This window comes from Cariama cristata, unplaced genomic scaffold (assembly GCF_000690535.1).
Source record: "Cariama cristata isolate BGI_N322 unplaced genomic scaffold, ASM69053v1 scaffold26854, whole genome shotgun sequence".
NCBI lineage: Eukaryota > Metazoa > Chordata > Aves > Cariamiformes > Cariamidae > Cariama > Cariama cristata.
This window is the reverse complement of record NW_009615075.1, coordinates 5,308-29,930: the sequence shown is the minus strand read 5'-3', so window position 1 is coordinate 29,930 and position 24,623 is coordinate 5,308. Positions and strand designations below refer to the sequence as shown.

The 24,623-nt window shown below is 39.9% G+C and overlaps 1 protein-coding gene across 1 annotated transcript; it reads right to left on the bottom strand.

The window, feature by feature from the left end:
- Positions 1-277: 277 nt before the first annotated feature.
- On the bottom strand, positions 278-21,601 carry APPL2 (adaptor protein, phosphotyrosine interaction, PH domain and leucine zipper containing 2; the record flags this gene model as incomplete). The annotated part of the gene is made up of 18 exons (XM_009699687.1): positions 21,548-21,601; positions 20,990-21,061; positions 18,968-19,055; positions 16,784-16,825; positions 16,607-16,665; positions 15,510-15,656; positions 13,172-13,254; positions 7,807-7,965; positions 6,531-6,719; positions 6,174-6,216; positions 6,040-6,096; positions 5,838-5,926; positions 4,040-4,192; positions 3,876-3,928; positions 2,122-2,296; positions 1,397-1,433; positions 1,126-1,266; positions 278-402 (listed from the first exon to the last, which is right to left on the bottom strand). Coding segments are annotated over exons 1-18 (1,766 nt in total), but the record flags the coding sequence as incomplete, so codon positions are not given.
- Positions 21,602-24,623: the final 3,022 nt, after the last annotated feature.

Below are 24,623 nucleotides of genomic sequence, written 5' to 3'. Positions count from 1 at the left end.
AATTTCTCACAACGAAACATCAACGTATGTGATGTACACTTCATCCCAAAGAGTTTGTTTGGGGTTGTTTTTGAAAACTTTGCTCACAGCTTCCTTTCAAACATCCACAATTGGATTTGTATAGTACTGAATTTGATTTACGGTAGCAAATTTTATCTCAAATCAAGCTACTGCAAAGTCAAATTGAGTTTATTTTTGCATGAACTACCCAGGGGCTGTGTTAAATGATGTCTGCAAAACTTTGTCACTAGGGGGAACAGTAGTTCCTTTTTCATACCAGAGGTACCTGGATGGTGCAACCGAAAGCAGACCATGATGTATCACAACACAGACAGGTGAATGAAACAAACTTACCTTCTGTGCCTCAATGATTTCTTTTCCCAAGCTAATAGCATAGCAAATCTAAAAAAAGAAATATATGTAAAGTTGAGTTTTGGTTTGGTTTTTTGTTCCTTAATCAGGACTAAAACACAGAGTGTCAATCCAAACTTAAGTCTTAAATACAGGCCTAAAAGCACAGGTGGAATACCAATTCACCATGCTAACTACAAAAAAACCCCAAAACTATCATCTCAGGTTCTGCTTCAAAGCTCTCTTAGGCTGGTCAACCCTTGTACTCAACTCAGTTTTATTCACGAAACTTTACTTCCAAACCTGAGGGATCTTTTCCAGTGCATGGAAGAGTATTACTGGTTTTTAAGACAAAAATTCTCCAGCACATTCCTTATTTCTAATAGTCTGTTATTATCATAGGCAGCAAGCATGCCGTGGCGTTAAGAGAGTGTGGCTGTCTTTTGTCTTTGAGAACTGTGCAGAGGTACATGTCTCAACTTAGCCAATATTCCTTTTTGTTCGTGCTGGTGCTCCACACACACTTTGCCCTCTCTCTTAATGTTGATATTAGCAATCATCACATCTGTTCTTCTTGCTGTCCATGCCTCTGCTTTCTCTGTAAATTTGGTCCTTTTTTAGACATGAGCCATCTAAGGCCTGCATGTTAAGTCATGTTTTCTTGGCAAGAAATTGAGCTGCTCTTGCTTCTGTAGCACCGTTTCCCAGATGTGTAAGTCAAGAAGCCCAAGACCTGTTTTCTACATAAAGTGTTTCATTAAATGTTATGCAAACCTTTTCCCCTTCTGTGTTGCTCTCAAAAATATATGCACTCATGGATTCTTCTCCCAGAGTCTCACTGAGATGGACCACAAAGCCGATCAGTCGCCTGTTATCCTGATGAGCAGCAAACTGTGTCACAGTGGCAAGTTCAAACTGGAAAAGTACAATAAAGAATTTATTTTTTTTTAACCAGCATTTGGTTAGCTTGACAAGAGCTCAAGTTCATGTGACTGAGTATTCAATGCTGTGGTAGAAAATCAAATTCAAAACAAAAGTGACTTACACTTGTTCGTGTAACTTGGGTTTGAGGATCTATTAACCTGCAATTATGTATAGGGGGGGGGAAAAAAAAGTAAATTATTTTAGAGTGATTCTTAGTAATTTCCAGGTGCTTTATAATAGTAATGCAATCACTATAGCAATTCTACAGATGAGGAAACATGCACGGAATCAAATGCTTTATCTCTGATTTCAAGTCGGTCAATGGTAAGGTTCAGCTCTAGACCCTGACTCGCAGCAGCTTGACACATACAGGTCATGGTGTCTTTCTGAATCATGATGTGGTAACCATCCTGCACGTATGGGCTAAGACACTAACACACATATGGACATAAGTGCACTCCAGCTGGAGTGCATGTCTTGCATCAACGTATTCTACAGTGAGAACAGTGACAACAGGACAGCGATGGCTCTCCTCCTGTTACTACATGTAAAGAAGGAGAATCTTCCACTGCATTTTTTAGCATCTTTTTCTATATCTTTGCGAGGCCTCATAGCGCCACTGCATTCCCTAAATTTTGGTAGAATGTTCTTACAACTTAGTCAGGAGGATGATTTCTAGACACTACAGAGTAAGAAAAGAGACATCTTTACTAAGTAAAAAGTGAATCTCAGGATCTCACTCCCTCAAAGGGTGTATTTCTTGGAAAAACAAAACCAAAAATACTTTACTAATCACAAGTTGTATGAAGAGAACAGAATGTTGACAAGTTGAAAGTTTTACAGTACCTCAAGTTCTTGCTGGTGACCATGAGATGGGATTCCGTCATACGGAATATGTTGTGAATGGCACGAGCAGCTAACACTTGTCTCATAGCTTCATAAATCACCTCACTTGTGTCATCTGACTGAACGGCCATAGATCCTAAAAACCGAACTACGAACATCTGCTGCAAGAGTGAATCTGGAAGATAAAAGGCATGACTTCCTTCGCTGTGCTACTTCAATTATCGGAAGCTGAAGTCATCAACGAAATTATTTTTTTCACTTTGGCAATTCAACAGTAAACCTGTGGGTGGTGGCTGTTGTGAGTGGTGACTTCCTGCTATGAGCCAGGCAGTGCTCTGACCCAGTTTTAAACAGTGCTTGAACTGGCAGCAAATGGGGGAGATTTAAAAAAAAAAAAAATCACAGTTGCTTGGAAGCTGTAAAAGTGTAACTGCTCCTTCATGCTTTATTTGATTAGCTAGTACAATTCACTTGCCAATCTTGTTATCAGGTGCACGTAAACTGTGCACATAAACTGTGATAAATTTGCGATTGTGCACAAGCCTAGGCTTCCATCAAGTTAACTCTTATCTTTAAACCTTGTACATTCTTTGCTTGCTTCTGTGTCCTTCTGACCTTCCATGCAGCTGGGTCCAATCAGGTTTTCATTAAATCCTTCCTTGCCCACTGGCCATCACCATAAGACTCCTATTTACAGCTAAGTAGCCGTTAATGCAACAAAGCCATCGTTTGATCAGGCTCCCTTTATGGCTGGTGGTGAGCAAGGTACAGCGGGCTGAGTCCAGCTGAGCGTGACTGTTCAAAGGCTACAACAGCTGTGTTTACATTGCACAAGACACCACAAAGATTCTTAAGCATCAGCTTGAGCTGAGCTACGCAGACCCACTTGTGCAGTATGAGACACAGGGCAGGCACCTCAACGCTGTTCTCTCTTCTACGTGCTGCAGCGGAGCAGAGTCCTGCTGCTGCCAGTGCCAAGGTGCCTGCTTGTCACAGCTACTCTGCTGTCAGGCAGCCGGCACCCATCCTGCCTCACAGCGGGACAGCCCATGCAAGTGAGTGTTCAAATCGGTCAGTTCTGGTCTGGTTCTGTGAGTAGTTTTCTGACAGGGGCTGTGGGTTCCAGACAGCGGTTCTGACTGGCATAGAGGAAGAGGAAAACAGCCAGGGTCTGAGCCCTGCATGTGCTGGCAGAGGAAGGTCAGAACTGCTGACTTTTACTGGCATGTCACTGGGAGGAGGGAACGTGGGCAGCAGTAACAAAATCTCCCTTAGCTGAAAGAGATGTGTTGCTGCTCCTGGCTATATGCTGGGCCTCCGCCAGATTTAGATTGGGGATTTCAGAGTACACGTGGGTAAGAAATAGCTACTAAGGAGCCTCAAACTTGAGCAGAATTATAATACAGTCCCACCAAACCCTTTCTAAAGATGTCAACAGCTACTTTTTTAAAACAAAATAAAAAAAAAATCATGAAAGACAAAACTCAAGCAAACCAAATTTTTTTTCCTTTAAACATTTGAAATAAACCTAATCTGGAATACAGCTTGGACTGTGAAGGAAAAAGGTGTTTGTTTTCACAGGTAGCGATGTTTAAAAGACTGGCTTCTGAAAGGTAACTACCTTCAAGTGTACGATGGATCTGTTACTGCTGCTCCATGGTGTCAGGTGCTTTCATTAAGAGACACTGGATAGCTGACAGCTGAATTAGGCCTAACATTACGGCTAATTTTATCTGGAAAAATGATGCACTGACCTTCCTCCCCATCTTTGCTGCTGTCTTCAGACTCCCCAAATGGGTTTGCACGCCTATGAAATAAGAGTAAAAACTCTAATTACAGATTCTGGTCACCACACACACATGCTGCAATACCCCGCTTTCTCCCTGTTACAGTGATTGATCACTGTCTCTGGCCATACCTGCCACCTCGGTTCTGGTCCAGGAATTCTGTGGCAGGCAGTACGATATCAAATTGAATCGGTGTTCCAGGAGTAATGAGTTGTGTGGAGTCTTGAACGCCAGCTGATTCACTGGGAATTATTTTATCATTTTCCGTATTCTTTACATTCTGGCTAAAGTGAAAATGGAAAAAAAATAATAATATGTTTCAGTCAATCAATGACGCTCTATCTTTGCTTTGGAAGGGAGACAAATCATTCAAAAATCCAAAGCGGGACTGAACCACTATACTTAAACATAGTAAGAGTATCTTCCTCTTTACCTGTTACCGAGGACTCCAATAAAATCTCTGTTTTTTTTTTTTGGGGGGGGGGGTTGTACCTAAAATTATTTAGGAAAAAAGTAAATGCTAGTATATTAAATCTGAACACAGCTCAACTCTGAGTGTGGGCTGACTTTCAGCCATGGGTTGCTGTTTGCCTCCCTCCCCTCTAGCAGCTGTATTTAGAGCCACGTTACCAGCTCAAACAACTGAGACTCGGACTTGTGTCTACCGGTGTAAATGGCAATCCTGACATTTTTGTAAGATCTTACTTGGCCACAGGCTTGTTACAATGTGATAGTTAAGAAGAAGCATTATACACTGGGTCACATTTCTTCCTGCATCTTTTCTCAAAGAGAACAAAATTCTAAGTTTCCCACAGCTACAAGAGTCATAACTATGCATATCACTACGTACAGTACGCTGAGTTTACTAGCAGCATCCTATTTCTAGGAAGTTTTCTGGTTGCATACAGTTGTAAAAGTGTCTTGGGAGATTTGTTGTCAATGAATGAGCTATTTCCTTTGCCTAGTGAAATAGATGGCAATATTTTTCTATTTATAAATCTGTAATCAAAGTGAAACAGCTGCATTGTGGATAAAATTAGAAAGAAATTGACTGGCACTCCCCATGACTATAGGGAATCCTTGGAATCTGTAAGCAGTCATAATAAAGCAAACCATAAATCGTAGTAAGGGCACTGGCCTGAGAGGCAGAAGATCTGGAAAAGGTTTGAATTTCTAGAAGTAAATATCTAGGTAAGAATTTACAGTTTTCTGACAAAAATTGCACAGAAGTGTTTTCATGTTGAAGTCAGTGTGACACAAACTTGCCCTATTTTATCACACTGCTGCTGAAAGCAGGATTTCAGTCCAGCACTGGGCTTGAAAGCCAACTCTGATGATGAAGTCTGAGGGATTCCCACTGAGCACGATGCTAGGATCATGTGGACACAAAGAAACGATACATAAAATATCCACTTGAATATAAGCATATCCTAGAACATTATTAACATTTTTTGAAGGAGGGGAGCTTTATTGATTGACCTGAATGAGCACAAGAGAACAACAGTAATTATTCTGACAGCAGTGTAAGGCATATTCCTGTGACAGACTGACAGGAACTGCTTGAGGTAATACATAAGAATATACTTATTTCAATGTATATTGGGGACTCTGCTCTGTTTTCCACATTATAAGTCATTCCATTACAGCAAAGCACTTAAGAAATAAAGCATTATATTTGTTTCTGAAGAAACAGCAAAATCCCAATGGCAATCAAGGAGCTTCAAAGCTGTGATGTGTAGCAATAAGCATCACCCTCAACACTCAGCATCTCTTATGGTTTTCAGTAGGAAATATCAGAAGTAGAGGAATTTGCTGGAACACACAGGCTTGTAAAGCCAGGGCCTAGACAGGGCTTACTGCCGGGTGACTGTTGCCATGTAAAAAGCATGACTGGGCACAGTCTCTAGTCCGAGCAAGTGAGAATGTTACCTGGGGTGGTGAACTGCTGTTTTTTTTCCCAAGCTGGTAATGGGAGTCACTGCTTGTAGGGCTGTCTGATTTAACTTGATTGCAGCTGCCTATGAAAACAAGACAGAATAGCTCTTTTACACACGTGCTTTACATTGCCACGTAAAGAACAATGGGAAAGCAAGTTGGAAGGAACGGACTGAAGATAGAAACAAGCTCCCACCTCTGGATTGTCAGTCAGATAGATCTGTCTGGAGATGTTGTTGATGGCACATATCCACTGGAAAGGAAAAATGAAATTGAACTTTTCGAGCTCACTTGTATACAAGAATAACAACATTAAGAAAATATTTTTACCTCCTCATATTCTTTCTTGCTTTCTGCTTGAAGGGTTATACCCCTAAAATATAAACATAGTGTATCAGTGCTAACAGAGGACACCAGGACTGTTTGACTTCAGGTCATAGTAACCTCACCAAGCTTCGTATCTATTAACCATGAAAGGAATGAAAATCACAAATATGCTGCAGCTAAAGGGTACCACATGTGCTATTCAGGCAGTTGTGGGAGGATGGGAAGGAACAGGCTTTTAATTCGGAAACACCCTCCTGGAAACCCAGAAAGGCTTACTATTATAGCAAGCATGTTTTACATGAAACAGCATCTGAACAGGTAGGTGTGACTGGCTGTCCTCAAATAAAACCTGTCTCGTACGCTTTGCCTGTAGGAGTAGTGATCTGAAAGCAGTATCTTCTGTCTTCGCAGTCTACAGCCATAACAGAGCAGTTGTCCAGGTCCTGAATCAATCCTCCAGCTACTGCTCCCCTGGGCTGACACATCAAGTTGCCACCTTGAGTGAAGAAGTACAGTCTTTCCCAAGTTGTAGTCACCAGACCTGTTTTACTAAAGAGAAGATGCAGTGATAAAGACTCATTACTATTTAGGAATGACTCCAAACATATGAAACTGCAAACATATCCTGATGCTAATCTGAGCTTTATGTTCAACCCTGGATTTTTTTTTATGGCGAGTCTCTGCTAAGAAGTAAAAGCAGCACCTATTCCTAGTAGAGCCTAATCCTTAATGAAAGCTGAAGAATTAAACTAATTCCAAACATCCCAAGTTAAAAACATTCTCTGCAGTATCTCCTAATTAAGGAATAAAAGAATTACTGAGTAACTGACATGAAATAGTATTAAACTGGATTAAAAAAAGTTTTTTCAAGCTGAAGAACAGCATGAGCAATTTCAGCACAAAGAATCATCATTTTAAAAAGTATCCTCTGCAAGTAGTATCTCAGAGTCCATCTTCTCCCTATCCATGGAGTCCTATTACATTGTAATCCAGCTCTTAGAATGCTACGCAAAATTAATAAATGTCCACTCACCAAAAAAAATTACTGGTCAAATAGAAATAAACTGATATTTAATCAATCACATAAACAGGGTTACTATATGCAACCAATATACACAGCTCCTACGGAAGTTGATGGAAGATTTTATTTGGAAAATCTGCAGAGGTAGCTACATATGGTATACGTTCAAAATTATGCACTTGCATTGTCCATAAAGCTTTTATTTATGTGAAGGAAGTCATTTATGAAAACATGTATTAACTACAAAATATAGCTGTTTATTTTTGTAAACACTGTTTTCTTTAGCCCTAAGAACTGGGAACAATTTGAACCCAGCCCCATCAGTTTCTGATTTTTCGCAACTTGAATGCCGGAAATCATCCCCGTACATGAATTCAACCAGAAGTCAACTTCTGTTTTCAGGAAAACAGTCTCAAATGCCTCTAATTTGGTTTACACTTCTAAAACACATTTCCAAAGATGACAAAGAGAGAGATACTTAGGAGCTGAATACTGCAGTACAGCTACCACAGTGATTCAGCAGCCTCAAACATCATTACCTGAGGAGTGTAAAAAAAAAAAAGTAGCAACTAGTCAGCAACTAAATAAACCAGCAGGTAGCAAGTGTCTTCTTACTTTCTAAGATTAAGGTAGCCAGCCTTCTGGATGAGATTTCTATTGATAGCAGGTGAAGTTACATCAGAATCTGGGGTGTAAACAGATTCATTAACTGCAATTAAGTCCTGCTGGGATACCCTCATTTTTTCAGCTTCAGCATCCAGCTCTCCCTGTATGCTGAAAAAAAAAACATTATAAGAAACCCAAAGCCATCATTAGTCAATTTATACCAGGATATAGCTAACATCTGTAAGCCAAAATGAACAAAAATACCAGTTGAGATTATATTGGAGAGTACTGCAAAATAAAGTTTATTTTTACAAGAGACTTTATAGGAAATATAATGTAAGACTACTTATCCAAGGCTTTCTCTAAGGACTAGATAAATCACTGCAGTTAGGAAAGAATGGAAGAAAGAGGCCTACAACAGACAACTACTCCCAGAAAATGTCATTTGAGCCTAAAGAGACAAGGTACATATGTTCTGAAGGTATTAGCAATGGTTGAAGGAAAATATGGCTATCTTTGGCAGGCTGGCAGCAAAAGCATAGTCAGGATTTCCCCTTGCTCTTTATTTTGAAAGCCCCGTTTGAAGATGTTACTCTCAATGTCTCATACAGTAGCTATGCTTTCTTTTTTGCAATTTGTACTAAATGTAGTTATCTTCTTTCCCCAAACAGTAGAGAGAGAGAAGGACCAGAATTATGAGACTGTTTTGTAAGACTGAAATGAGCACACAAGAAATGCTTAAGTGTTGAGAGTGAAGGGTTACATTTATTTTTTGATACAGCTTCTAAAAGCAATGCTTGTATGAATTTATACTGCTGAACATACACAGATGTTGGTCTTGTATAGTGGCACAGTTCAAAGTAGGCTTTACTACAGTATCTCTTGGCTTTCACAGAATTTTGTCTAATTCCTGCAACTGTGTAACATGCAGGAATTCCTGCCATGAGACCACTTACTAACTCATCACAGATTTTCAACAGTAAGTTCATATGCCAGTGAAATACCTTCATTTTTTTTTCAGCTCTTCTGTCAGACAATCATTGGGAGACACTTAATTTTCAGAGGTTCCTACAGACCACTTGACAGTCCCATCACACCAACAAACCTGCCTTGTTTCCATCAGCAACGAAAGAACCAAAGGCCTGCCATTTTGAAAATGTGACATAATACAATAATTAAAAACAAAACCTATTAGATAAACTGTACATAAAAGGGCTTAGGTCTCCATGTCAGCTGCAAGCAGTACTTGGTGTATCTATGGACAAGGAAGTAGAAAATGGTTTTAGTCCATCTGTTTGCACTGCCCTTCTGTGAACCTGAGGTCCAGCTACGTGTCTGTAAACTGAGGTCCTGAGGGAGCTGGCTAATGTCTCTGCAAGGCTGGTCTCGATCTCTTCAAAAGTTCACTCAGGGAAGGTTCCAAATGACTGAAAACGAGGCAAATGTCACACCTGCCTTTGAGACAGGCAAGGGAAACAATCCAGGGAACTACAAGCCAGTCAGCCATACCTCAGTCCCTTGGAAAATTACAGAGCAAATTCTCCAGCCATTTCCAAACACATGAAAGACAAGGCGGCAACTGGGAACAGCCAGCACAGATTTACTGAGGGCAAATCACACCTGACCATCCTGATTGCCTTCTGCGATGCAGTGACTAACCTGGTAGGTGGACAAAGAGCCATGGATGCTGTTTCACTTGACTTCAGCAAGACCTTTCATGTGTTCTCCCACAGTATCCTTATAGCCAAATTGGTGAAATATGAACTGCAGAAGTTGACTACAAGATAGGTAGAAACCATGGCTGGACTACTGAGCTCAAAGGGTTGTAATCAGTGAGACAAAGGCCAATCAGTACCCAGCTATTAGTGGCATTCCTCATGGGTCAGTACTGAGGCTTAAAAGTTTACAGTGTTTAATAAAAGCTGGACAACCCATAGGAGCAGATGACACTAAATTGCGAAGACTGATTGACAGATATGGTAGAGAGTGGAGGGTTGCTGTTCAGAGGGACCTTGACAGGCTGCAGAAATGGGCAGACAGGAACTTCATGAAGTTGTGCAAAGACAAAGTCCTGCCTCGAATGGAGTAACTCCATGGAACTGTAAAGAATGGGAAGCAACTGGATAGAAAGCAACTTTCAGCAAAGGACCTTGGAGTCCTAGAGGACAGTCTGAAAGTGAGCCAGCACCATGCCCTTGTGGCAAAAAAAGCGCAGTCACATCCTGGGCTGCATGAGCCAGCAGGTCAAAGGAAGTAATTATTCCTGCCTGTTCAGCACTTGTGAGACTCCAACTGGAGTACTGTGTCTAGTTTTGGTGCCTCAGCACATGAAAGACAGATACAAAGACAAGTGAAGAGCCATCAAGATGGCTAGGGGGCCAGAACATGTGACATGAGAAGAAGCTGTAAGAATTGCTTTTCAGCCTCATGAAATGAAGTTATGGGGGGGGATCTTGCTGCTAGCTTAACTACCTGGTGGGAGGGTACACAGCAGATGGAGCTGGACTCTTCCTGGAGGTGCACAGTGCTAGGATGAGAGACAATGGACACAAGCTGTAACCAGATACTGTGTGTGCCATGTGCGACATGAGAGAGATGCTCAAAATTTGCCTGGACACAGTGCTAAGCACTCTGCTCTAACGGACCCTGCTCTCAGCAGGACAGTGGACTAGATGACCTCTCGAGGTCCATACTGCAGCAGCTGCTCTTAGGCTTTCAGAGAAATAATACTAGCAAATATTTGATTTCTTTATTAATTTCTCCAAACTTGAGGAGTTATTAACTGTATCCTGGCTACTAGGAAAACTCATGGGGTGGGAACATAAGAATACTTGTCATTGCATACCTTAGAAAGTCATTAATACCTGCACCTATGCAACAAGCAATGTTTTCTCTACTTCCTGCCCAAGTGGTTAAACCTTCTGAAGAACGTGAGTACATAACACAGGCTGTACACAGCAGGACCAGAGATCCATGTAGTCCACTCTCCTGCCTCTGACAGCAGCAAAAAGCCCGTGGAAAAGTACAAGGCAAGTACGTATAATTCTTCCCCCATTCCCCTCCCCAGTCTTTTGTAGAAGTTGGTGATATCCTGTAACTGTTGAAGTAATCTAGAAACACAGTGCTGCATTTAAGTTAGCACTAACCAGTATCTGACTTGCCAGAAGAAGAGTCACTCTTGCATCATGGTGTTAGTCTGTTTCATATTAGCTTATTTCCAGCTTTTCTGCATCTTTAGAAGGCTGAGACTTCCTAAGCTCCCACATTACCTCCAAAATGAGACCAGCTGTGTGCATCTTACCACCTAGCCAAGTCATATGAGAGGCTGAGTTATAAAGGCTGAATAATATCATCAGATCTGAATTAAATTAGACCATATTTTGCAACCTAATGCCTTTCAACATTATCATTAAATGTCAGAATAAGAACTATTTAAATTCCCTTTTGAAATGAAATGGAACAGTGCTATCAGTTTTTACATAAATGCTACTTCAATGAACCTTTTGATCAGTCATTTTTGTTGTACCACAAATTGCTTCCAACAAAACTGCCCTGGCATCTTCAAGGTTCCTGAGACTGGATTCCTCTTCCTAAGGTGCGTTTCTCCTATCTCCAAGGTAGAAAGGAGAGAAAAGCTGACAATTCTGAAGTTATATGCATTTGTGGCAATTAGACCAATTGGTTACTGAGAATATTTTAGTGATCTGTCTTCTGAGTTTTTACACTGTTAGCAATATTCACTGTAGAAATGAAAATACTTTTAAATATGAAGACTCAGTTTCACAGGCAGATTAAACAGATGCAAGACTACATCACTGCTGAAATTCTGTAGCTGCACAATGGGTCTCAATGGCTTGTTGTTCCAAGAAAACAAAATCAGACAAATAAAAAGCTTTTTAGCTTGATTAGCAAGCAGGTCTGACTCACTGAGGCCTTGTGATCCGCAGCACTAAAGGAGGACAGGAGCGGGCAGCATGGTTTTCAGTGGCTGTATAATCTTTAGTCATGAAACCATGTCCTGTGTCAGTGATTGCTAAGCTGCACAGTGTCAGTCAGGATTTTGCAAGCGTCTCGTTTGGTTTTTCCTGTATTAGTTACATTTGAGTTGTACTTTCAAGCTTTGCTGTGTGACAGACTTAAAACACAAAAAACAGACTCAGCAAAACAACTGAGTAGCCTATTTATGCTTCCATTTACTACTGTGTACTATCCAGAATTCAGATCCATCAGACTTTGGAAAACAAGGGCTTATTCTACAGTGAGGATCCAGTGGCAGGATCCTCGTTGCGCCTATAAGACACAAGCGAGATGCTCTAGCCTTACTAAATAAAGTGCAGTAATTCAAAGGAGTTTAAAATCTGTCCTCCAGCCTGTACAAATGCTGTGTAGACTGTAGACAGATTTATTTCAGAAGTGACTGTGAAAACATATATAAATAAGTGTAAGGGTACAGGAAGTAAAGAATCATCTAGTGAAAGAATCTACTATACAGGGCGATTACTTATGTCACTGTTCTCAAATTAACAAGTATGCATTACTTAAAACGCCACCAGAGTCAGAATAAGTAATGATTTGGCTATAGTCTGATATGAAAGGTATGAAGCAATGAAGTGAAGGACTCAGTCTAGCGTTCCAGCTGATTTAAAATAAATTATTAATGTTCTAATATGATTACATTTTAAATGAAAAGTTTACATTTACAGAGACTTAATTATAAAGAAAATGTCAATCTGCACTACAAGTAGAGGACGGGGGGAGGATTAAGAAAAAAAGGACACAAAATTAGGAATTCAAAAGTAGGGCAGTTTATTGAAATAAGGACTTAGCCAAAGCAGGTTGAACTCAGTGGACTGGTAACAGCCTATACTGGATGCAATGAATGTTCTCTAGGGCGAGGAGTTTTGTTTGCCTTACGTAGCTACAACACCAAACACTATAGGCCCTAAATCTTTATTTGAGAGGTTAATGGATTATTGTTACAGTATTATTACAGAAGACCCAGTAAGTATAAATACCTCTAATTCAGAAGGCACTTTAGCTCTATTATATTAATTCTGTTAACCCACTTCAAGCCCAAATTCCATGCTTTTGTGTCCATGGAGAGACACGAGGATGTAAGAAAGCAGGTGAACATTTTACAGTATATAGTTCCTGACTATACTGTAAAAATACTCTCTGCAGTGCACCGAAGCATTTTCCTTTACATGTACAAACATATCTCCTTTCACAAAATATGCCCAACAACGCAACGTGAGCATGGAAGGAATCTCGTAAGAAAGAAACAGAGGCACTTTCTGCTACATCCTGAAGGTTAGAGCGCTATTGCTCAGAATTCAATGGAACGACAAAAGGAAACAAAAAAGTATTGCATTACCTTTGGACCATGTCTGAAACAGATGACAAAAAGCCGTCCATTCTTTTGGAAAACATCTCTGCTCCTTTCTTAAAAAAGTTGATCTGAAAAATAAAAAAAAACGGACACTAGAAGTTATCTTGGCTTTGGCAGACAAATAACAGATTGTGGGGACTGTGTTAACAGCGATCCCATTATGACTGATACTTTTGGCTGGCGATCAAACACATGGTCAAAACAGCTGCGTTGCCTTTCTTTGTATGTCTCACTTTTGCAACTTTCCACCCTTTCATACACACATAAGCCATCGGCTGCTGACAGGTATGTTTCCAATGAATTTGCTAAATGACAGAAATAAGGGAACAGGTAGCCTTCTCCCATACTAGCCCTGTACAGAATTGGGTCTAGTGGAGTTATGAGCCACCGCATGCAATACTACCATATCAAAAGGAACAGGACACAAAGCAGCCATTAGATTTTGTAGTCCAACTTGGACTACCAACTCCAACCTGGAAATTTTTAAAATGCTATAGTAAAGTCGGTCAGGAAAGTGATGAAGGGTAGCTGTGCTAGCAGAGCAGAAGCCTCCAGGGCAATCAGTTATATCAACTACAGATTTACCATGGATTTTGTTTTACTGAAGGAGCTAAAAAAAGCTACTAAGGCCAAAGTGCACATTTTGTGACAGAAGATGAATTCACTTAGCTGGTATGGCTTAGCAGGCATGCAACAGCAGCAAAGCACTCAGTGTAGATTTGACCTTGGATTACCCGCTGTGGGGCACAGAGTCATCATTAAGACCTACTGGCAACTGTGTGAAACATAGACATGGCCAGCGTGTCTGTGCAATTAATTAGCTTTAAAAAAAAAAAAAAAAAAAAATTAACTCAACTATTCCAGAAAGAGATGTAAAAGAAATTCTTCGCTGTTAAGCAATTTATTAGCTATTTCATCCAATTTTACTTGTGATTTCACTCCTTTTCCCTAACCTTGGGACGTGCAATTCCTCTTACCTGTAACTCTGATTTCTGCAAGCTTGTTATGACCACAGATTCCCTTTACAGACAAAGGACAGAAAGCACGCTCTCTTAAAGAATGATTCACCTACTCTATTTCAGATGCCTACTTCAGGAGGGAAGAGCTCTAAATTCCACTGATGATAGACTGACACGCCTAGCTTAGATGTTGATGTCAGTTTTCAGTCAAATAAACCCTGTACTAGCCACTGCTTCTTCCAGAAATTCCTTATGACCTGCTTATTCACTGGAAACGTGAAATATGTAACACATATTTTGAGAAACTAATAAAGAAGATAAATAATTAGGCTAAAGTGTGGTTCACAGTATTTAAGCATCAGTATCAACTGGCTTCTGGCTACTCAGTCATTCCCATGACCACCCAAGACCTTCCGGTATAAAGCACTGAGATGTGGCAGTTTTGCCAGATAAAATACAGGGAAAGAAAGTTCTGTTTGGCTTCCAGTAAAGGAAACCAATGCGATTCTTTCACTTAGTATAATTACAGCAGAGAAGCAGCGTGTACTCTCGTGGTGGGGAAGCTGACTGAATTCTCATTTATTACCTATTTTATATAGGGCACATGATCTGCAAAAGACACAGGACAATGGAGATGATGACCCACACTACAATCTCAAACAGACCATTGCATCCATTTTTTCTGTTTTCACAGCCCAATTCTCATTTTTCCAATGCTTTCTTTGATAAATGTCAAAGCACAACAGACTCTTAAAATGGGTGATAATGAGAATCAAGTGCTGTGAAAATACTAGTTTGTTGATCCTCCTGACAACCTGGAGAGTCAGATTATCAGTATTACTACCGCATTTTACAGATTTGAGAAATGCTCTATCAAATTGCTAGCAGAATAAAGATTAGAAGGAGCACTTGCCAGCCTTATGCTCAATCCACTCTATTGTTCTGTCCTTCCAGTTCTCCAGTGCATGCTCTGTTCCCAATCATGTACACTCCTCATCAGTATGCTGAACATAATGTGCCAGCAAGGCAATTGCTACATAGGAGAGCTTGTGCAGACAGAGTAAACAGTGGAAGTAAATGCTCCTGCACTGATAGCTTAGCCATGAAAAAATTAACACCAGGATGATTTTGCATATAAGTGTATTGGATTTTTTTTTTTAAAGTGGTGTCTTTCCTGAATATCTGAACATTCAACTATGCCACAAACAAAACCAGTTGTTAGAATCTAGGCAAGCTGAACAAAAGTTGCTCCCCCTGCCCTGTTATCATTTGTCAGTTCTCAAAAAAAAATAAAATCCAGAGCTACAATGTTTTACTTTTCCCAGGGACATGTCTAAGTGATATAGACGCTTTACTGTCCATACCTGTCCTCGTGTATATCCTAGCATAGGTTCCATCATTGCCACTCTCTTCCTGTACTGCAGAGCATTCAGGGCACAGTAATACTGCAGAGATGAAAGGTGCTGCTTTCTTCTTGCATTTGCCACTTCTTTTGCCACTTCTGCCTTAAGCTGAATAAAAATTGATAAAGAAGTTGACAAAGTGTTACTGTGCATACGGGTATATTTACTGATTATTTTCAGGTTATCTTTAAATAACTCTCATTACAGAACTTCTCCACATTAAAATGAGGGATGAGAAACTAAGAAAGCAAGTCCAAAACCCAAAACAAGTACTTCAAGCCCTTCTCTGGCAAGATACTTAAGCATTTGGGGAGCTTCTGTGACTATAAGCTATGTAACTACCACAACTAAAATTCTGGATGTGATCTCAGTGCAAAAAATTTATTTGCAGCTGAGATCACAACACAGGCCTGCAACTGTAGAATTCAGAGATGGATAATTCACAATAAGCTATATCACATTCTCTTCTGGAATGCATTTCCTTTAAAGCACCATCCTGTAGAACTGATGCACTCTTAGGATAGATCCAATCACACACTTTTTGGCTTACAGGGATATATTTTGGAACAGTGGTCTAGTGGACAAAGAAGAAGAAACGTAAAACAATCCCACCAACAGAGTTATGTGTACTGTAAGAGAAATTTAGCAGGAAGGTAGATGCGAAAAAGTGGAATGCTTTATAAACAGCAGACACAAGGCTTCATGACAGTTCACAATGAATAGTACCCAGCGATACAGCATCATCACATCAGCTGTACAACAGTAGGCCTTTACAAATCTATTTATAGCCATTTGGATTGCCTCTGTCTGAAGAGCTTCCCCAGACCTGAAGGGCTCTAGTTAAGCACAATACTTGATCATTTGTCTAACTTGGAGAAAACAGGTGTAACTTTGCTGAATTGATGTTTAAAAGCTTGGTGTCTGCTTGGAAACGAAATCACAAGTACTCTTGAGCTACTGTGAATTTAACTGATGAACTCTCCAAAGTTCGTAAGTGAACAATGATGCAGACAGAACAGCTGATGAAAACTTTTCCTTTTCCCTTTCATGTTCATTACCTTTTCATTTTCTTTCCTTTTCGGTAACCTGCTATACTTTGCCATGGACACGTCATGTTCTGTAGACAAGGAATATTATTTTTTTAGAAATGTGATGTGTGTGTGCGTAGATTAAAAATGTCTTCTGTGATACAACAGGTGTGCACCATTAGAAAGGAACAAAAGAGGGAAACATACCATTGCTAGCAAGGCCAAAAAGATCCTTCAACGTGCTTACTTCTGGAAAAAAGAAATCAAATATTGAAAGTAAAACCAGCTGTAAACACTTTGTTCAACTCAGACCATTTATGGTATATTTAATGCCTAAGTCATTCCAGTCCTTTCACAGCACAGATGTATAAGCTGTGCCTGTCTTGAAAATGATAAACCAGATCAGCTGCTAGAGAAACGAACCAGTAGATAGCAAATTAAGAGTCAAGTGAGTTTACTTGATCAAGTTATCACTATGAAAAAGATTCCTTACCTGCCAGTGTAGTTTATACAAAGAAGCACCATTTCAGTATGCCTGTTATGACAAAAGGCCCACCACCATCATAAAAGATCAGCAGTTCTGAACAACTTCCTGACAATGCTTATGTGATACCAAGAAATCAAAATCCCAGAGAGAAATGAACTAACCCCCTTTCCTGTATATGAATCTTCATCAACATGGAACATTTTTTGTTAAGTTTCTCTGTGAAAAGAAATACGTATCTAACACATCTGACTGGTGGCTACAATGCTGACATAACAAACACTGGCCACAAGTTCCTGGTACAGGTAGAATGAAAAGCAACTAAACAGGCGACTCAACCTTCACAAGCATTGCGCACAAAGCTAATCTCAGTGTCGACATCAATGTATGCTGCAACTGGCAAAACCCTGCTCAAAGAGCGACAAAGAAAGCACATTCACAAGAACAGACATTATACAACCATGAAAAGAATAACGGGAAGCTGTAGGATGTCATCATGGCCTCTATTTGTAACAACCTACTCAATCAACTTCACGCCACCTTTTTCTCCCCAGAACACTTCCTCATGATTCTGATGCAGAAAGACAGAAATTCTTCCCAGGTGTGACTAACTTGTACCTAGAGGTTTCTACAGTATTCAATACTTAGACATAAGAAGATCAAAAGTAAAAACAAGTACACAGTTGATCTTCCTTGCTTCCTTGTTTAATCCTACGATGAAACTTCAATATGGCCAGGGCTCTACTAAAAATGCTGTTCTACAGACTGTGTCAGGGAAAAATGAAGGTTGTGATGGATGGAACAAAAAAAATTTTGACATCCAGGGAAGCTGAAGAGACTTTCATTTTTTGTCATGAAGCAGCTGAGGCTTTGGTTGCAGGTTTCACCCGCATTTTCTTTTTATGTCTTCTATGAACCAGGGGGCAGAATCCATAAAGATGGGAGCAGAATGAATCACTGTTATCAGTGAAGCCACATTAAAGAGGTGGGAAAGTGTTTACAGAACCAAGATCTTACCATCCAAATCCTGCTTTATATTTGACATTATATGATAGACAAGATATTCATTAATATAGACACCTTGATGTCTTCACAATTTCAAATGAGATGCTATGATATAAGGAACCTAAACCAGTCATTATTTTGCTATAGTTGTTTTGTCTCCCATCAAAATGATGTCTTTAGAAAGTACATAACAGGACTGAGATCAGTGAGATGAGAAGCGGGCTTTTTTTTAAAACAAAACAAAACAAAACAAGAAAACACTGCAGTAAAAACTCATGTTTCTGTTGCATGAGTAGGTTAGAGTGTCCTTGACCTTGAATATGCACTTGCTTCTTTTGAAATCCCACCAAAGGTTTGCATTATTGCTTTGCTGTTTAAGTAATGCATTTCCAAGTTTGTGCAATCAGGTTACTTGGAACTACCCTTGGATGGCAAGGATTTAAAGAGGACATGTTCCTTAGAAAGGAGGGAATACACTATACTCTGAAGTTAAAAAAAATTCTTGCTTGTGCTTTTCAAACAACCCCAAACTTCTGAAGTGGAATAAATACTGTTTGCAAGCCAGATTCACTGCTAAATTTCCCTTCTTTAGGCAATTATAACATCAATGACTCCAGTGAAATCACACCAGTGTAAAAGCAGAGTGACCCAGCATAGAACAAAGCTGTGTATTTTCAAATTTGCACTATATGGTGCATAAAATGTCATGTGGTGAACTTGCACTGCTTATCTCTGAGTAAAAGCATGCACCTGTCAATGAAATTCTGTAGCAGAAAACAAAAAATAACACAAACACCTTTGTGGTCAATCAAAGAACAAATTATTACATGGCATTATGTCTCAGTTTGTTATGAAATAAAAAGGAACACATGAGGAAAATTAAAACTTAAAATAAAATTTACCTGTGAGATCCTTTTCCCGAAATTGTATTATTGGGAGAACCATTGTATCTGCAAGCTGTTTTGCCAGTTCAGAATGAAGAATATTGAGCTGAAACAGAGAACAGAGGAATGCTCGAAGACACAGTGTAAATTTAAAAAATAAAATAAGATAACAGCAGTCTACAGCCTGCCATTTGTGCCCAGCAGACAAAAAAAGTATATAATGCACTTCAATGTACTTCAGTGCTTAAAATACTCTCAAAATACCTGAGACAGATGGGGATTTTTTCCCCTAAATGCTTAATTCCTGCCTGGTGTTTTCCAAGGATCCAAGAACTTTTCAGTTCCCACATACTGTGTTAGGGCATTTCACTCGACCTTTAATTCTAATGCTTAACCCAACAGGATGTAATCTGTAATTAGCCTTTATTAACCAGTTTTTGTTAGTCCCTACACCATAGAGTTACGGTCCCGCTGCCATGACTAGAGTCTCTTTCCATTCATGAGGGCTACCGGGGACACAATCACAACAGGGGGCAACCACAATGAAAGGTCCCAGTCACATATTTTACCTTCAGAGCAGTTTCCTGTTTCTGTTTTTTTAAGTGTTTCTCTAGAATTCAGGACATCGAGACGTATTTCAAAGCACTTGTGTGACACCGTTTAGGTTGAAGACAAGGTTCTCATGTCAGCAGTGGCATGCTAAGAATACTGGATGGGTTCAGGTAGGACTACTATTAATCACACTGCTAGAGCGCCTGATACTACAAACTCAGTGTGCACCACACGCTGACACAATATTCTGCCCATCTGCTCATGATATCCTGGAGTAGGTGGGGTTACGCAGGTAAGGATGAAGTCAGTATTTGCCATCAGACGATACAAAACTAAAAGAGGACAATTCAATGCCTATAGAACTGAGAAACAGGTACAGGCATTAGCTAACACACAGAAAAGGAGGCTGATGAATGGAGCAGGTTCTTGTGAGGAAAAATGTGATTGACAGAACTGAACAGAGAGGCTCTCAGATTTCTGCTCCCAAATGGGATGGCTCTCTCATACCTGGGAAGGAGAAAGTTCTTGTTTTGATTTATTCATAGTTCACATAGACAAGTACAAGACTTGTGACAACAAATGCTCCTTTCAAGTATCCCCTGAGAGCACACATGCACCGGGAGAAGGTTAAGGGAAAACTTAACCTTTGGGATTTCTCTCACTACATTGTTAGAGTTATCCATGAGCTCTAAAATTTTTAACTTATTTGTTGCCCCGCAATCCTATCTCCCCTCCTCTCCCAAACAGCAGACCTCAATACAGTCCTCTGCCTTCTTAACAAAAGTTCAAAGTAGACTAAAAAGAGCAGCAACACTTTTCTGATGGCACAGCCCTGCTCACAACAGAGAGCGTGATGTACAAATGATACTTAAGCAATAAGGACTTAGATTGTAAGATTATACTGAAACGTTATATGGGCAGATCTAACAAAGGCATTTAGAAAGACTCCCAGTACTTAGCAGCAACCTACAGGGAGTAGAAGTGTTCAGTGCACACAGCTGTAGTACCTAACCTGCCTTCAGCAGGCATTTCTGCAGCCTCCCCCAGACACCTCTGGATTCTGCACGATCTCACAGCAACTAAACTGCAACTTCAGTAATTCATAGCTGCCCTACATCCATCCCTGGCAAGTTCTGGCTCAAACTACAGTGTTTAAAGCTTAAAAATGTAAATGTAATTTTTAAATGGAATTAAATAAAAAATGGCCCCAGCCTAGATGCTATGTCCTGTTTCAGGCTCCTTGCTAATCCCCTATTTAGAAAGTTCAGCTTTGCTCTGAGGACAGCATAGGGGATGAAGCCACAGAAGCAGCTCTAACCATTATGAAACATTGATATTATACTCCTTTATCCCCAGTTAAATGATTCTATAAAACCCAGGCACAATCTAGCCTTCAGTGGAAAGGCTCAGAATCAAAAGGACAAAGACTAAAAGAAAACACACTATTATTCTATATTGTAAAAACAGAATATTGGCAATTCAAATTACCTCATCCACAACTTTTGAAAAGTAATGAAGGGTGGATATCACTTCTTCATCTCCTTTACCCAAGGCAAAATGCTGAAAATAGAAACATATATTTGGTCCATAAATCAATAAAGGTAAGTATAAAATACAACATGTGTTTTACTACAAAAGTAATGAATACTCCTACAAAATGCAATAAATGATAAAACTAAATGGAAAACCAGTAACTCATTAATACATGTTCTTCTACCCTGCTCCTCTTGTTTTAAATGAATGGATTTTGGACAACATGTAAATAATGCTTATTATACTCATTTTAAAGTGATAGTAATACAAAAGGAATAAACCGGTTTGCATCTTCATAAATTTATTAACTCACATTTTACACTTTTTTTTTTTTTTTAAGATTCTCAGAAGTGACCTAACTCCCTTGAAGATTCTGGGTAATTTTATAACAGCCTTCACATGAAACCAAGTAAAGCAAATGCCCTAAGCACTTCTGGAAACCACACTATTTACACAGACTTCTTTGCAAGTGCTGAGGCTGAAAAGAAATTGAAGTCATATGTTGCAACATACCTGCTTTTCATAGGCAAGGAGGTGCTTCGAAAGCTGTTGTGTGGCAAGACACATTTCATTCTACAAACAAAAGTGACATTTTAATAGAAATAATGAAAGGTCTTTAGCTCTGCTGTTACTACTACTTTGTTACCGGCTTCTTAACTGAATCTGCAACTACTTACACATTCAGTTGTATGTAAACAACTCGTCCCAAAATATCGGCATAGAGAGGCAGTAATAACAGGTATGCTTCAGACCTAATCAACACACAGTTTCAGTTTAACTACTTTGAACAGAGGTGGGATTTGGGGTTTAGTTTTGCATTTGGGTTTCCCCTCACCCCCCAAAACAACAAAACTAGAACAACATCAAACATGTAAGCTGTCATATCAGCATAAGAATGTTTCATATTGGTTAATCATCTTTCCCCAAAATCTACAGCAATAAAGAGAACCCGTAGATGTGCCTTTATATAATGCATTCACGCTCAGGGAATGTACTGATGTAGTTCCAGTGCTTTAAGTTGATACAGGAGTACAAAAGAGCACATAGTCCTGTATTCTCATGGCTAAATTGGCCAGTGAAAGTACACACACCTTCAAGATACACTTACGCAAAGCAAGACTTGTAGGGAGGGCATATAATTTTGATTTACAACTGGAAAAAACAGACAAGCATTTGGGTATGTCAATCTTTAATGAATGTATTCCTAACACTAGTATATCAACTACTCTGTCCCATGTTAACCATGGCTTAAAACTGGAATAAAAGAAAAAGGGGAAGGGGGGAACTGGGATCTGTCTTAACCCCTGTCATATCCTTCTCCTCCTCAGTAATGCAGAAAACTAATCACTTTGAATTTAATTTAATTTTAAAATAATCTCTTCCACTCTTCAAAGATATAAGGTCATAGAGAGTTTGTAAAACTCAGAGCAATCTCTGAACTGCTTTAATAGCACCTTTTATGCTGGGGCTGGTACAGAAAACTATTAAAACTAGGACAGAGTTTGTGTGCTCTCTTACTGTCCCTTGTCATCCTGAGCAAGCAGAGCATAGCACAGTTAACTATCTGGGCCAGAGATTCTGAAACACCCTTTACTTTGGCCTGATGCCACCTCTGCCATACTGCATTACAGCCTGGTGCTTCTGCACCGCCTTGGCACATCAGGAAGGAGGGTTAGTACGGACAGCAAGGCCCAAACACTTAGCGAGAGTCTCAAGTGCACCGAAGCGCTCAGAAAGATCAAAGAAATACAGCCACAGTGTAGGTAACAGCAGCTGTACGGGAACACATGGCAGGAAAAGATGAGTGAGCTAATTCTGACCATCTTAAAACACTATGGTGATAATACTCACAGGTCGCTGGAGATGGAAGAGCAGAGGCCTTCCAAGGTACAAACAAGGGCTCAGAACTGAGTTAATCTGGGTCCAAACTCAGATCATGTGCACCCCATGACTATTCTCACCTCACAGCGACGGATTAGTCTTGTTTCTTGTCTCAGACCAATTAGTAATGAGCATTACACTTTCATATAATAATAATGCCAAGGATTCATGTAAGATTTGCAGGTTAGTTATGCAGATTGTGTAGTTTTTAATATGAAAAAGCTTTGCACAAACCCTTGGCATTTAAGTATTTCCCAAGCCAGTGGATGGAAAAGGATGTCTTGCCTTATAATAAATTAACAAACTTCGTTAAGGGTTCAGGCAAGGATAGGAATGAGCCTTAACTATCTGCTCCCAGGCTGTAAGAACATCCAAGAGACTTTGCCACCTTCAAAGTGGCAGCTAGCAAACAACGACATGATGACAGGAAGGATGAGACCCCTTGCATGTGGACAGATGACATTAAAAGGGTTTGTTTGTAGGCATGTGGGTGGAGTTCAAAGATGAATTTAAGATTACAAAAAGAAGCAGAGGTTCTCAGACCTGGGATCTTTTTCATAACCACAACCTCAAAGACAGAGCTGAGTAAGAACTGCAAGAAGACTTAAGTCCTCACATAGCAACTGTGATGCCACCTGTCAGTTGTACAGCTGGGTCAGGGTGAGAGAAACGTTGCGAAACAAACTGAGTATTAGAAACATGCCTCTTCGTCCCTTTTTAGTTCAGCTCACTTATTCCTGCAAAGTCTGCAACTGCGTGGTCTGTTCTGAATTTGGACAATAAATGCTTATGGCTTAAACTTGCTAACACTAAAAGAAGCTTCAGAATAAGGGGCTGACACCAAAAGCATCCTCTTCCTTTGTGTTAGCTACCCTCAAAGCTTCTACCAGTTTGGTTTTTAAAGACTACCAGATCCTCAATTTCCTCATCCGATATCCAAGGAGTAACAAAGAGCATCATTACTCATCTGTGTGGGAGAGTCTGAAGATGGGTAATGGAAAGAGGCGTGTGGAAGAAACATCTTCCAGTGACCACCACTCCCGAGGAGCAGTCTCCAGTGTCTGACAGAATAATGGGGGAATACATAAACTCTGAGGGTCTCAAAGGAGTGTAAGCTAACAACATCGTATCAAGTATACGATTAGGTGACAATGGTCACACATAGATCCCAAGTAGACATTCATGGCATGCTACTCCAGGTACAGAACAAATTGATGGAACGGCCTGACACAAAATTACTTTGGGATTTTGGGCTGATTTTGGGACAACAGTTCCACATATCACTGATATCCCATTGACGCCAGCAGGTCACATTTTTCATTTATAGGCTCAGTTCTTTGTGTCAGAACACCATAAACTTGTTACCCAACCCCTGCCCATGTGGAAGAGTTAATCCTGGGTCCCTCATCCTCCCTCCCAACCTCTGCCACACTTTGTTCCCATTGGAGGTACAAAATCATACATTATATCACTAGGGGAAAAAAAAAAACAAACAACACAACAACAAAACCAAAACAAAAAAAAAATCAAATACACACACCCCAAACAGTTGTAAACAAATCAAACTAAGCTAGCAAATTGAAACACAGACACATTGCATAAGGAACAGGAAGCAGGCAAAGTGCTCTGCTGACCTAGTGGTAATACTGCATTGCTAAGCACACTAATCTGGGAAAGTTTGGTTTAATCCTCCTCCCATTTCTTCCTA